This window comes from Lynx canadensis, chromosome D4 (genome assembly GCF_007474595.2).
Source record: "Lynx canadensis isolate LIC74 chromosome D4, mLynCan4.pri.v2, whole genome shotgun sequence".
NCBI lineage: Eukaryota > Metazoa > Chordata > Mammalia > Carnivora > Felidae > Lynx > Lynx canadensis.
This window is the reverse complement of record NC_044315.2, coordinates 82,842,406-82,855,553: the sequence shown is the minus strand read 5'-3', so window position 1 is coordinate 82,855,553 and position 13,148 is coordinate 82,842,406. Positions and strand designations below refer to the sequence as shown.

The following is a 13,148-nucleotide window of genomic DNA, read 5'->3' as shown; positions in this document are numbered from 1 at the left end:
TTGTTTTCGCTCACCTTCCTAGTTAAGAAGGGAGAGTGGAACACTTTCTTTTCTTTCTGAATTATTTTCTTGTACTCTGTAACCACCCTCTAGGGGATGGAATTGTTTCCTTAAACATGACCAGGTAGGGTCCATTGACCCTGTTGTACTGGGATACCTTGAAAGTCTCTTTCATTTTAATTTTCTTGTGTGGTTTGTATAAGGAAGTGTTAGAAATGAAGGCTATCCATATTTGAAAAATTAACTACATATCCTATTCCAAAGACTCAGTAAATCTGTCTGCCTTTGGAAGGGGCTTGGTGAATGATTTTTCATTTCTGCTGGCAACTTATAAAGTAAATTACAGGTGAGAGCATTGATTTGAATATTTATCAATTTGAGTATATTTGTAAAATACATATATGTAAAATACAATGTAAGTTAATGAGTTAGTTTAATAATTCAATGTCAAATTCTAAAATATTATGGTAGCATAGATTTGTGTATTAGAATTTGGAATATTTAAGTTTTTAAAAAGGAATCCAAGCTAAGTGGTAAACTGATTTTAAAAAGGGGGTTTTAAAAACATTTTGCAAATGCCAGAAACATTTCTAGATTAATCTGATTAGTAACACGCTTTTTATTTTTTATTATTTTTTTATTTTTTTATTTTTTTTTTTTAATAACACGCTTTTTAATCTCTTGAAACATATTTCCTATTTTATGTTTTATGCGTGGCTTGCTGATTTTTGTGTCGATGCAGGAATTTTTGGCTTTTTTTCTTTACTGTTTGTCTTTAAAGCCTGTTTCCATTTCTTAGCACCTTGCATTATTAAGACATTTGGTATTTCTGTCCTGTGACATACATGTTCCTCCGGAACCCCATGTTGTGAAAGACAAGAATTCAGGACAGTAGTAACTAACCTTGCCCTCTTGAATTCCACTCCTCCCTGGAAGCTCTGTAGCATGATTCGCTTACATGCCTATTCCGTCCTGTAGTTGCCTTTCCTGTAAAATGGGAACATCATCTAAATTCCAGGGTTGTTTGGAGAGTAAATGAGATGGAATGTATCAAGTGTCCAGCTTGGTGACTGGCACACAGTAGACGCTTAAGTTCTGTTGCCATTTTGTTTTCTGAACTAGAGGAATGGTCAGGTGAACATCGTTAACAGCAAGCTGGCAGGGTAGGCTTTGGCGTCACAAAGGCCTAGGTTTAAAACCCAGCTTTTTGCAGCTAACCAGCTGGCACCTTAGGCAGTGCTGCCCTAGGCTGTTGCCTTGTCTATAAAATGAGGTTAATAGAATGCTCCTTTCAGGATTCGGTGGAATGATTAACAGGGCTACCTGCCTGAACTCAATCTGTGGAAGGCATGGGAGCTCCAATGAGGTGATGAGGCGGTCACTATGTATAAAATGAGGTTAATAGGATGTATCTTCAGGATTTGATGAGATGATTAACAGGGCTACCTGCCTGAACTCCGTAAATGGAAGGTTTGGTAGCTACTTTGGTAGTGAGGTGGTCACTAGAATGGGCTGCTTGCGGTCTTTTTTGTTTGTTTGTTTGTTTTTTACTAGCTCACAGTCTGTTCCCTTCAAGTGTGTAAATTTTGAGTTCATTTGTAAAGAGTTTCACTGAGAAAGGAAATGTTACAGGTTCAACGACTTGTCGTGATTAGATACTTTATCAAGAAACTCACTGCACATTCGTTTTTCCCTTTGTTCTGTCTTTGCCGCAGCCTCACAGTTAGCCAAGTTGGCCAGAACTTCACGTTCGTGCTCACTGACATTGACAGCAAACAGAGATTCGGGTTCTGCCGCTTATCTTCAGGGGCGAAGAGCTGCTTCTGTATCTTAAGGTAAGGGAGAGTGGCTTTGGCTCTTGGCTACTTCCGTGAAACAATGTCAGCCTCCACGTTGTTCCTCTGCAATTAAATTTTCCAGCTGTTCTCCTTATTTTCCTATCTGTTTCCCACAAGTCACTGCATTCGGGGAGAAGGACTCCACAGCGTTGTTCTTGCACTCTAAGTTCTGCAGATAATTGTATTTATTTATTTGCATCACGTCCCTTGGGTGGGAAAGGGATCATGGCTTCTGTGGAGTTTGTGGAAGCTGGGGAGTCAGCATGGCTTCGGTTTGTCCCGCTGTTATCTGGAGCTGTCAGAAATTCGCCTGTTAGGCTTTCCCTTGGACATTTTGTGTATGTAAGATTATTAATAAAGTATGTGTCTGCAGCTCAGGACGTCTTGCAGACACTGATTGTGTCCTCCTCAAAGTAACACCCTTGCCCTCTCTGGGTCAGTGAGGGAGTAACTGTTTCCCCAACTGGGCTACTTCTCTAGAGGTTTGAAAAAAGTATGGGATCCTGGAAGAAGGCTTCTTTAGGTCTTCCAAACCCCTTTGTACACCAGAACCACACTTGGCCTAATGCTCTGTTTCCTCCTGCCAGAGGGCCAAGGTGTGTTCCGAGGAGGCGAGGAGGGGGAGGATGTGTGGAAATCCGATTTTGGAGCTGCTGGCTCTGTGGGCTCCTGCTGGGCGCCTCCTAAGGGGGAAGTAAAGGCATCCCACACACTCTCCTCTCCATCTGCCTCGGTTAAGTAGGTGTCAGAGGGGCCTGCCTCCTGTCTCTCTCTGCTCGTGTGGAGCAGCCCCGGGCAGGACAGCAGGGAGGCGCCCCTGACAAAACCCGGGTCCCCAGTCTTGGGCTTGCGCCCAGGGATAAAAGGCCAGACTCTATGAATTCCAGAAAGAGTGGTTCTCTGGTACATTAGTTTTTGCACTTTCTTCCTCTCCTCACCAAGAAAAGACCTCCCATCCCAGCCCCCCAAACACATACACACTCCTACCATAGGAGAAAGAGGGGCTGACTTTTGAAGTACCTTTGTTCAATAACTGTCAGTCTGGTTTACATTTCTCCGCACAAATGTTGTTATTGTTGTTGTTAATCAGCAAAGTCAGCTCTCTTCTTCACCAAGCATAAGGTCTGTAATTCGGCCCTAGAGGGCAACCGCTGGAAAGACCACGGGAAGGAGGGACAGTGCGGATGCTCTGTGAGATTAAATGTGTGTAACTGCTCTCAAGCTGGCTCAGGAGCCCAGGCCCAAGGGTAACCCACTTGGAGCATTAGCGTCTGATGTAAATGATGATTTACATTTTGATTCAGCAATGTTGGATTATTTTTTTCTTTTTAAACAAAGTTTTCTCTTCCATTTTGCCTAATGTTGCATTTTAGACTTGGCTAGGGCGCTGATATTTATATAGTCATTTAGAGGAGATGGGGGTTTAAGACAAGTTCTTAAAGTTTTGCAGAAAGGCTTTTTTGTTGTTGTTTTTTGTTTTTGCGTAATGTTTTGGTTTACAATGTTTCTTCCTTTCAACGCTGGGATGTGCATGTTTGGGGGGCGGGGGGGACTCTGAACTGGCACTATCTCATTCACTCAAGAAATTTCTGAGAGTGGAAAACTGTTGATGTAAAAACATCAACAGTGTGTATTTGACTTTGCGTGTCTGTGCGTAGGGTCATGGATGGCATGCTTACAAGAAGCTGGTTGATTAGCCTTCATGCTGCCATCATTTAGAATGAAAAAAAACAGCAATTGGACTGTTTTCTCTCTGTTATCCCAGCTTGGAACTGTGGGAAGAATTTGGTGGGTTAATTCATTCACTTGTTCGTCAGCCCTTACTTGAGTGCCTAGTATTAGCTGGTCCCTGCCCTAGAGGAGTTCCCAGAACAAACGGGAGAAGTATGATCATGCTGTAGTATGCTATATATAAAGCATAGGACGGTTCCGTGGCACAATGTCTCCTTACTATTGATGTTCTAGGGCCAGAGGATAGTGATTGTGGTTAAAAATAGAGTCCAGATGAAGTCTGGGACACGCGTTTCACGGGTATTCAGCATGGCGGGCGGAAAGCTCACTTCCCTTGCCCAGGTTGTACGTATGCAAAAAGCATGCACAGGGCCACTTCCCCCTGTGGCTTCGTTTAGGAACATTGCTGAATTGAGACTGGCATTTGAATGGAAGGGTCTGCTGTTCACCTTGGGTGACCAGTTGGCAGCATGTTCAGTGGAGAGTGGAGAGGTCTGCCGGGAGAATGCAGGTGCGATTTAGGCCTAGGTTCTATTATTAGCATTTTCAGTCTCCTTGCTTTTTCGAGATGCTTCATCTCCTTGCTTTTTTTTCAGATGCTTTTCCTTTATTATTATTATTTTCTAATGTAATTTATTGTCAAATTGGCTAACATACAGTGTGTAAAGTGTGCTCTTGGTTTCTGGGGTAGGTTCCCGTGGTTCAGTCACCTTACATATAACACCCAGTGTTCATCCCAACAAGTGCCGTCCTCAATGCCCATCACCCATTTTCCCTTCTCCCCCAGCCCTCCATCCACCCTCAGTTTGTTCTCTGTATCTAAGAGGCTTTTATGTTTTGCCTCCCTCCCTCCATTTTTTTCCCCTTCCTCTCCCCCATGATCTTCTGTTAAGTTTCTCAAGATCCACATATAAGTGAAAACATATGATATCTGTCCTCCTCTGACTGACTTATTTCACTTAGCATAATAGTCTCTAGTTCCATCCACGTTGCTACAAAAGGCCATATTTCATTCTTTCTCATTGCCATGTAGTATTCCATTGTATATATAAACCACATCTTCTTTACCTTTTCATCAGTTGATAGACATTTGGGCTCTTTCCATAATTTGGCCACTGTTGAAAGCACTGCTATAAACATTGGGATACAAGTGCCCCTATGTATCAGCGCTCCTGTATCCTTGGATAAATTCCTAGCAGTGCAATTGCTGGGTCATAGGGTAGTTCTATTTTTAACTTTTTGAGGAACCTCCACACTGTTTTCCAGAGAGGCTTCCCCAGTTTTTATTCCCACCAACAGTGCAAGAGGGTTCCTGTTTTTCCACATCCTCACCAGCAATAGATGCTTTCCCTTTAGTTCACCAGTGCCTTGAGGTCCAGTGTCTGTTTGCAGTGTGCCCGGTGCTCTAGCTCGTGTGCTCATGAGCCGCCTCTACTTGTGCTCTCCATTTCTTCTCATGGTGGGGAGGGCTGGGTAGCTCCCAGTGATTGTGTCTTGTGCAGACATAGTCTCCACTGTTCTAGGATTTGGCTTCTTAGGACCGCTCCCTCTCTGACTGCTCTCCCAAGCTCATGTGCTTCCTGGCCCATATGAGTCTCTGGGCCTTTCTGCCTTCACACCTTTATCCATCCACCCACAGCAGCCTTTTCCAGGCAGAAGTCATCATCCTCACCTCTGGGGGCACCTAGCATGCTTTGCATACTTCAGTTACATGCTCATAAGCCTGGATCATCCTTTTACCTCTTCCTCCTCTTCCTCTAAAATGAACTCATTAAGGGTAAAGATAGTGTCTTAAGCAACTTTGTATCTCCAGCACTTAGTGCAGTCCTTGGCCAACATACTGTGTGCATGGCCTTCAGACACGGAGATGTATTCCATTTGAATGCAAGAATAGGACACTGAAGGCTCTGAGTGACAGGACAGGCCTCATGGGACACCAGTTCAAGAGAAAGTGTGAAATACAGTAGTAGAGAGATGTGGTTCATACTCCCAGACTTATTTCTGTTAGTTACAAGAGGTACTCTTGAATCTCACTGTGGAGATCTAGTGTTGAATGACAGGCATTGTGTCCATAAAGTCCGTAAAGGACTGGGCCATCAGTATTAGAAACTTTAAACTTAATTTCACAATGAAAGGTTCTTAGAGACCTGTCATAGAATATAAGTTATTGGGTCCATTGTTAGAAGTGTTGTCTGTTCCTTCCCCCTAGAATATAAGCTCCATGAAGCCTGGGAATTTTTATCTGTTTTGTTCCCAAATATACCCAACGTATAGAGTAATGGCTATGCATAGTAGGCACTTAGTAATACTTGTTTCATGAAGGAAAGAATTCCTGATGAATAAGCCCTGTGTTTATTTTTAACACAGGTTTAATTCTGTCACCAGCTAACCTTGACAGAAATGTAGTTGTGCTAGGGTATGAACAAGTCTCATTAACACAAATACCATGGTTTGTAAAGTTCAAATGCATTATTTTGTCCCACGGTTGACTAGTTCTTTATATTTAGGCATTTTACTTTTCCTTGAGATTTGCCATAATATTATTTAACTATTTGCTGGATGGTAGTCAATACTGGATTAAAAACACAGCTGGGGATGGGGGTACCTGGGTGGCTCAGTCGGTTAAGCATCTGACTTTGGCTCACGTCATGATCTCATGGCTCGTGAGTTCAAGCCCTGCATCGGGCTCTGTGCTGACCGCTCAGAGCCTGGAGCCTGTTTCGGATTGTGTCTCCCTCTCTCTCTGTCCCTCCCTTGCTCCCCCTCTGTCTCTCTGTCACTCTCTCTCTCTTTGTCTCTCTCTCAAAAATAAACAAACATTAAAAGAATTAAAAAAGCACAGCTAGAGAGCAACAGATATGGGTAAGTTCATCCTTCTTCATTATAAACCCAGGAATGTGAGACAGAATTAGCATTTTCAGGTAGCACCAGCTGAGTCTGTTATGGTATAAGCATTTACCTCTGAAATCCTTCAAGTATCATAAAGTGACCTAGAACCATACTTTTTTCATGACTTCCGACTTGTCCAAATGGCACATGTTTCATCAAGGCTAAAACTGTAATGAAATATGTTATTTATAGCCAACTTCTGGTTGTGGAGAAACAGAAGGAGCGTAAGAGTTCAAAGCCATAACTGTGTTGTTTGTGGGTGTGGATTATGGGAGATATGTCACATAATAATTAAATTTTTTACTTTTTATAAAGGAGCCTTTTAAATTTTTTTCGAATCTTTATTTATTTTTGAGAGAGAGACAGAGTGCAAGTGGGGGAGGAACAGAGGGAGAGGGAGACATAGAATCCAAATCAGGCTCCAGGCTCCAAGCTGTCAGCACAGAGCCTGACTCAAGGCTTGAACTCATGAACCGTGAGATTGTGACCTGAGCTGAAGCTGGTCGCTTAACCAACTGAGCCACCCAGAAGCCCCAAAAGGAGCTTTTTAACAAACATTTTTTATTTAATTAATTATTTTTTAATTTACATCCAAGTTAGTTACCATATAGTGCAACAATGATTTCAGGAGTAGATTCCTTAATGCCCCTTACCTGTTTAGCCCATCCCCCCTCCCACCACCCCTCCAGTAACCCTCTGTTTGTTCTCCATATTTAAGAGTCTCTTATGTTTTTGTCCCCCTTCCCGTTTTTATATCATTTTTGCTTCCCTTCCCTTATGTTCATCTGTTTTGTATCTTAAAGTCCTCATATGAGTGAAGTCATATGATATTTGTCTTTCTCTGACTAATTTCGCTTAGCATAATACCCTCTAGTTCCATCCATGTAGTTGCAAATGACAGGATTTCATTCTTGTTGATTGTTGAGTAATACTGTATTGTGTGTGTGTGTATATATATATATATATATACACACATATATATATATATAAGATGTGGTGTGTGTATATATATATATATACACACACCACATCTTCTTTATCCATTCGTCCATCGATGGACATTTGGGCTCTTTCCATCCTTTGGCTATTGTCGATAGTGCTGCTATAAACATGGGGGTGCATGTGCCCCTTCGAAACAACATACCTGCATCCCTTGGATAAATACCTAGTAGTGCAATTGTTGTGTTGTAGGGTAGTTCTATTTTTAATTTTTTGAGGAACCTCTGTACTGTTTTCCAGAGTGGCTGCACCAGCTTGCATTCCCACCAACAATGCAAAAGAGATCCTCTTTCTCCACATCCTCGCCAACATCTGTTGTTGCCTGAGTTGTTAATGTTAGCCATTCTGACAGGGGTGAGGTGGTATCTCATTGCGGTTTTGATTTGTATTTTCCTGATGATGAGTGATATTGAGCATCTTTTCATGTGTCGCTTGGCCATCTGGATGTCTTCTTTGGAGAAGTGTCTATTCATGTCTTTTGCCCATTTCTTCACTGGATTATTTGTTTTTCGGGTGTTGAGTTTGATAAGTTCTTTATAGATTTTGGATACTAACCCTTTATCTGATATTTCCTTTGCAAGTATCTTCTCCCATTCCGTCAGTTGCCTTTTAGTTTTGCTGTTTGTTGCCTTCGCTGTGCAGAAGCCTTTTATTTTGATGAGTTTATTTTTGCTTTTGTTTCCCTTGCCTCTGGAGGCATGTTGAGTAAGAAGTTGCTGCGGCCGAGGTCAAAGAGGTTTTTGCCTGCTTTCTCCTCGAGGCTTTTGATGGCTTCCTGTCTTACATTTAGGTCTTTCATCCATTTTGAGTTTATTTTTGTATATGGTGTAAGAAAGTGGTCCAGGTTCATATTTGTGTTCTACAATTTTCTTATGTATGGGAATCTTATTTAAGCTCTTGAGAAAGTTTGAGTAGCTTTTTTTTTTTTTTTAATGTTTGTTTATTTTGAGAGAGACAGAGCCAGTGGAGGAGGGACAGAGAGAGAGGGAGACACAGAATCCAAAGCAGGCTCTAGGCTCTGAGCTGTTATCACAGAGCCCGACGTAGGGCTTGAACCCATGAACTATAAGATCATGACCTGAGCCAAAGTTGGGCATTTAACAGACTGAGCCACCCAGACGCCCCTGAGTAACTGCCTTAGTACCTATATCAAACTGTTCAGTCCCTATTATACATTTTGGGAAGAAATTACTTGTTTCATCAAGACAGGATCTAAATTTTTTTTTAGTTTAACATGTAAGATTTTTCTTCAATTAATGAGTATCTTAGTAGGTAGTATAAACCAGGAGTGAACAATGTGTAACACTTGGTCTTTGGCTTTTTATTCACTTCAAGTTCCCTTGATACAGAGGTAAAGATCTCTCCCCAGTTCTCTATAAGAACCTTTCAGATATCATGTTCAGATATCATTCAAGATTTTGATGAGCTGAACTTTTAAAGTTGGTCTTACAAACTGAAAACAATATATACTTTTGGTCCTTTACCAAATTTAAAACTTAATATGCTTCTGGGTGCACCGTTCCCAGACCACCTCTGATTTTGTTACTTCCCCTCCTGTTTCAGTTCGGCTACGCTTACTGTCCTAGGAGCCACTAAGTCTTTGGGAAGGGACTATGTAAACAAGGAAAATATGATGTGATAAGTGCTATTTAAATCAAAAATATGTATGTGCGAGGTTCTTTGGGGTCACTGATTAGGCAGTGCCCATCTCTGGCTTGGAATCAGAGAAAGTGTTGCTGACGGTTTCCAGTTAAACTAGGTCTTACAGAATCACTGGGGGTTGGTCTGGAGGAGAATTGGAGAAGAGCTTTCTAGGCAGTGAGAACTGACATGTAAGGCCCAGAGAAATGAAGGATATAGCAAGATGGAATACTGATGTGATGGTAGGGGATGATACCATAAATGTCTTGGGGCCAGGTTGGGAAAGCCCTTGTGGGACATGCTCTAGAATTTGGATTTACCCCATAGCAAATGGAGCATGCTCAGATGATAGGGCAGGCGTTAGAAATATGGATGTTTATAGACCAAAAGGAAAGTGGCTTTTTATACATGTAACTGGTATTTACACATGCTTGGGATTTTCTGGATAGTGTTAGAAGGGTTGCTGCACATCACCTTGGGGGTAGCACTCTGATTTAGATGAGAAGTTTTAAGCCTCAACTTTAGTTGTTTGTTTGTTTTAAACTATAACAACGAAATACATTTCTGGGACCTTGCTGGGGAATTACTGTCCTTTCCATGCAGATTGGCATATGGGCTTGTGTTTCAACATTAATTGTGTTAAGTGATAACCCATCTTCCTTCTGGAATACTTTCTGACTTAATGGCAGGAACAACTATTGCGTCCTTTTTCATCTGAATTGTACTCATTTCTACTATAAACACAGAAGAGCTCAGTTTTCACAGAGAAAAAAGAAGCTAGAAGTAATAAAATAGTGTGGTTTTAAGAACTTTGGTTTCTCCCCCTAACTGTTCTAGTGTTTTTAAAACAAGACATATAGTTCAGGAGAAAAATCAAAGGACTCTTTCCTTAAGCAGGTGCGGTGGCAGAGCCCTTTTGGATGGATTGTGTGTTAGCTGCTTTGGTTTAAAATAAGTGTATGGGGGGTGGGGAAGGGAGTCGGGAAGGAAGGCAGTGGGGACGGCTCCCAGATTTTTACCTTGAAAGCAGGTGCTGCTGAAATATTCCAGAAACAGATGGAATCTCCTATTCTTGTTTTAAGCTATTTATGGTTGTCTCGCCTGAGGGTACCCTGCTATACAAAACTACACAGCCTGATGTTTGAGGGCAGTTTGGGCATCAAAGCTGGGGCCCCTCTGGGAGAAATCAGCCTTTCTTCCCAATGCCTTAAATACCATTTGGGAAACCTGGATCTTTCATACTATTTAACAGAGAACTTTCCTCTGCTTTTCAAGTGTTTCCATCTCTCTGGAGCTGTTTGATTTCTTCTTAATTTCTCCCCCTTCAAAGTATGGTAGGGTACAGTGTTGTCTTCTGAATGGTCAGCTGGGAGAAGACCCAGTTGCTATGGCAGATTATAATTCCACCCGTTGTGGATCTGTCAGGAATTGAACCCATGGCTTGGGTCCTGTGAAGGCTCTGGTTTAGTAGCCTCAGGACCCTTTCTGACATCTTCAGTATTTTGAAAGGCCTGCACGGGGAATGTGTTCATCAGGACATCATTTGGTGGGATGTGATAACTTTTTTTTTTTCTTAATTAAAGAAAATGTACTCATTGGGGAATGTTGCACCTTTTATTGCCACACAGATGCCTCCATGCTTAGAAACGTATAATCCTCTGGGGAGCCACAATTCAACAATAGTAACAAGCTGTACAGTTTTAAAAAAAAGTCACCTTTGAAGAGAAGAAAGGGACATAAACGAAACTGCTCTTACTGTCCAAGCAGAGCCTGCTGTTTGAGGGCTGGGAAGCTGGGCATTTGGAAGGGCAGGTGTATCTTCTGTAGCAGCGGCCGGCCTCAGGGCTGTCCACTGTAGGAGGAAGCTTCTTTTCTCCTCCTGGTCCTTTTCAAAGGACCCCAGCCTGGCTCAGCCTTCCCTCAAGCAACCTGAGCCCAGCATTGTGGGTATTTGAAATTTCAAGACTTTGGCTACAAGAAATTTCTCCTTTTGGGACTGAATGAGTTGGAAATGACAAGAGACACGGTATTTTGTTGATCTGAATTTTTTTTTTCTTTTCTTTTTCTTTTTTTCAACGTTTTTATTTATTTTTGGGACAGAGAGAGACAGAGCATGAACAGGGGAGGGGCAGAGAGAGAGGGAGACACAGAATCGGAAACAGGCTCCAGGCTCTGAGCCATCAGCCCAGAGCCCGACGCGGGGCTTGAACTCACGGACCGCGAGATCGTGACCTGGCTGAAGTCGGACGCTTAACCGACTGCGCCACCCAGGCGCCCCTGAATTTTTTTTTTTTAACGTTTATTTATTTTTGAGACAGAGAGAGACAGAGCATGAACGGGGGAGGGTCAGAGAGAGGGAGACACAGAATCTGAAACAGGCTCCAGGCTCTGAGCTGTCAGCACAGAGCCCGATGCAGGCGGGGCTCGAACTCACGGACTGCGAGATCATGATCTGAGCCGAAGTCGGCCGCTTAACCAACTGAGCCACCCAGGCGCCCCTTGTTGATCTGTTTTGAAAGCAGAACATTTCCTTGTCTTTTTTTTTTTTTTTTTTTTTAATTTTTTTTTTCAACGTTTATTTATTTTTGGGACAGAGAGAGACAGAGCATGAACGGGGGAGGGGCAGAGAGAGAGGGAGACACAGAATCGGAAACAGGCTCCAGGCTCTGAGCCATCAGCCCAGAGCCTGACGCGGGGCTCGAACTCAGGGACCGCGAGATCGTGACCTGGCTGAAGTCGGACGCTTAACCGACTGCGCCACCCAGGCGCCCCCATTTCCTTGTCTTAATGATCACAAAGCTTACCATAGGGCAGCAAGTGAAACCACCCTAAGTAGGAACTCCAGGAGTGCACTTTGGTTCTTTCGTTAGTTTCCCCCATATGTCACTCATCTTGCCACCTCCACCAGCTACTGCTGACGGTTAATGTTGTTATACCATTTCGTAGATGGATAGACTAAGTCAGGAGAACTCATTACAGAGGATTTGGAAAGGAGCAGGGGTGGCGGTGGGAATGATCATTTGTTAGCATTTATTTAATAAGGCAGGTGGCTTATATAATTCTCATTCTTATTGCAACTTGATGAAATTATGTCCATTATAGAGAAGTAGGGATTGAGACCGAAAGAGTTGCTGTGTGACTTGGCCAAGCTCTCACCAGGAAGGAGTAAGTGAGGGAATTTGGTTTGGAACCCAGAATCCAACCCAAAGCTCATGCGCTCAACAGCTTTGGGCTTATTTCTCATAACTTCCTTTTGGCTCTGAGTCAAAGTTTCAAATTTTATTTTCTTGCCACCAGAGCAACCATTATGAGTTTCAAAAGTTTTTTGTCTGTGTATATTTAGTTAAAAGAGCCATGATGGGTAGTTTGCCACTGCTCCAGGATTTCAGAGGTGAGCTTGCAAAAATCAGTATACTACATACAGCCCACCCTCATTTTATAAATAATGAAACTGAGACCTGAAGAGAGATTGTTGTGCCAAGTTCTTTAGCTGGCTAATAGCAATCTTTTGCCCCCCACTCCCACTCCAGTCCAGAGTTTGTCCAGGATATGGCAATGATTCTTCCAACTCAGGAGAATAAGGCCAAGGCCACCTGGACCTAAAGTTTTTTTAAGGCTCCGTAACCTCCAGTTAGCATCAAGGAGTCACGTTGCCTTTTGGCCAGCATCATTGCAGTCTATGTGAACAATCCAACCATATGATTACAGAGTAAAGAAAATGATCCGCTCTGTTTAAATCTGATGCAAAGTCTGTTTGAATGGAAAACCAGTAAAACTGAGCCTGCCTTCTGAAAGAAAGAGTCTTAAGAATTCCACATGAGGGACTCTTTTTGGGAGTTGGAAAACATTCTATAGGAGAAGCCAATTGATGCTTTTTGGTGGAGTTTGAGTGTCAGCAATTTTTTTGGACCCCCACCCCCAACCCCCTCCCCTTGCAAGCAAACCACTTTCCTATAACAGCAACAACAAGCAGAAGGCATTTATTTGAGCCTTATCTTTGCTTTTCACTGGGCAGGAAGTGGAAAGGAAAATAACTCAATATGCTTCACA

General features: G+C 42.6%; 1 protein-coding gene across 7 annotated transcripts in view; it reads left to right on the top strand.

Moving 5' to 3' along the window:
* The window catches only part of DENND1A (DENN domain containing 1A), a 512,100-nt gene that overhangs the window by 164,872 nt on the left and 334,080 nt on the right, over nucleotides 1–13,148 (top strand). For all 7 annotated transcript variants that reach the window (XM_030294533.1, XM_032595666.2, XM_032595664.2 and 4 more), the window contains one exon: nucleotides 1,716–1,835. In XM_030294533.1, coding sequence (XP_030150393.1) covers nucleotides 1,716–1,835 — 120 coding nt within the window. The remainder of the gene's footprint in view (nucleotides 1–1,715; nucleotides 1,836–13,148) is intronic.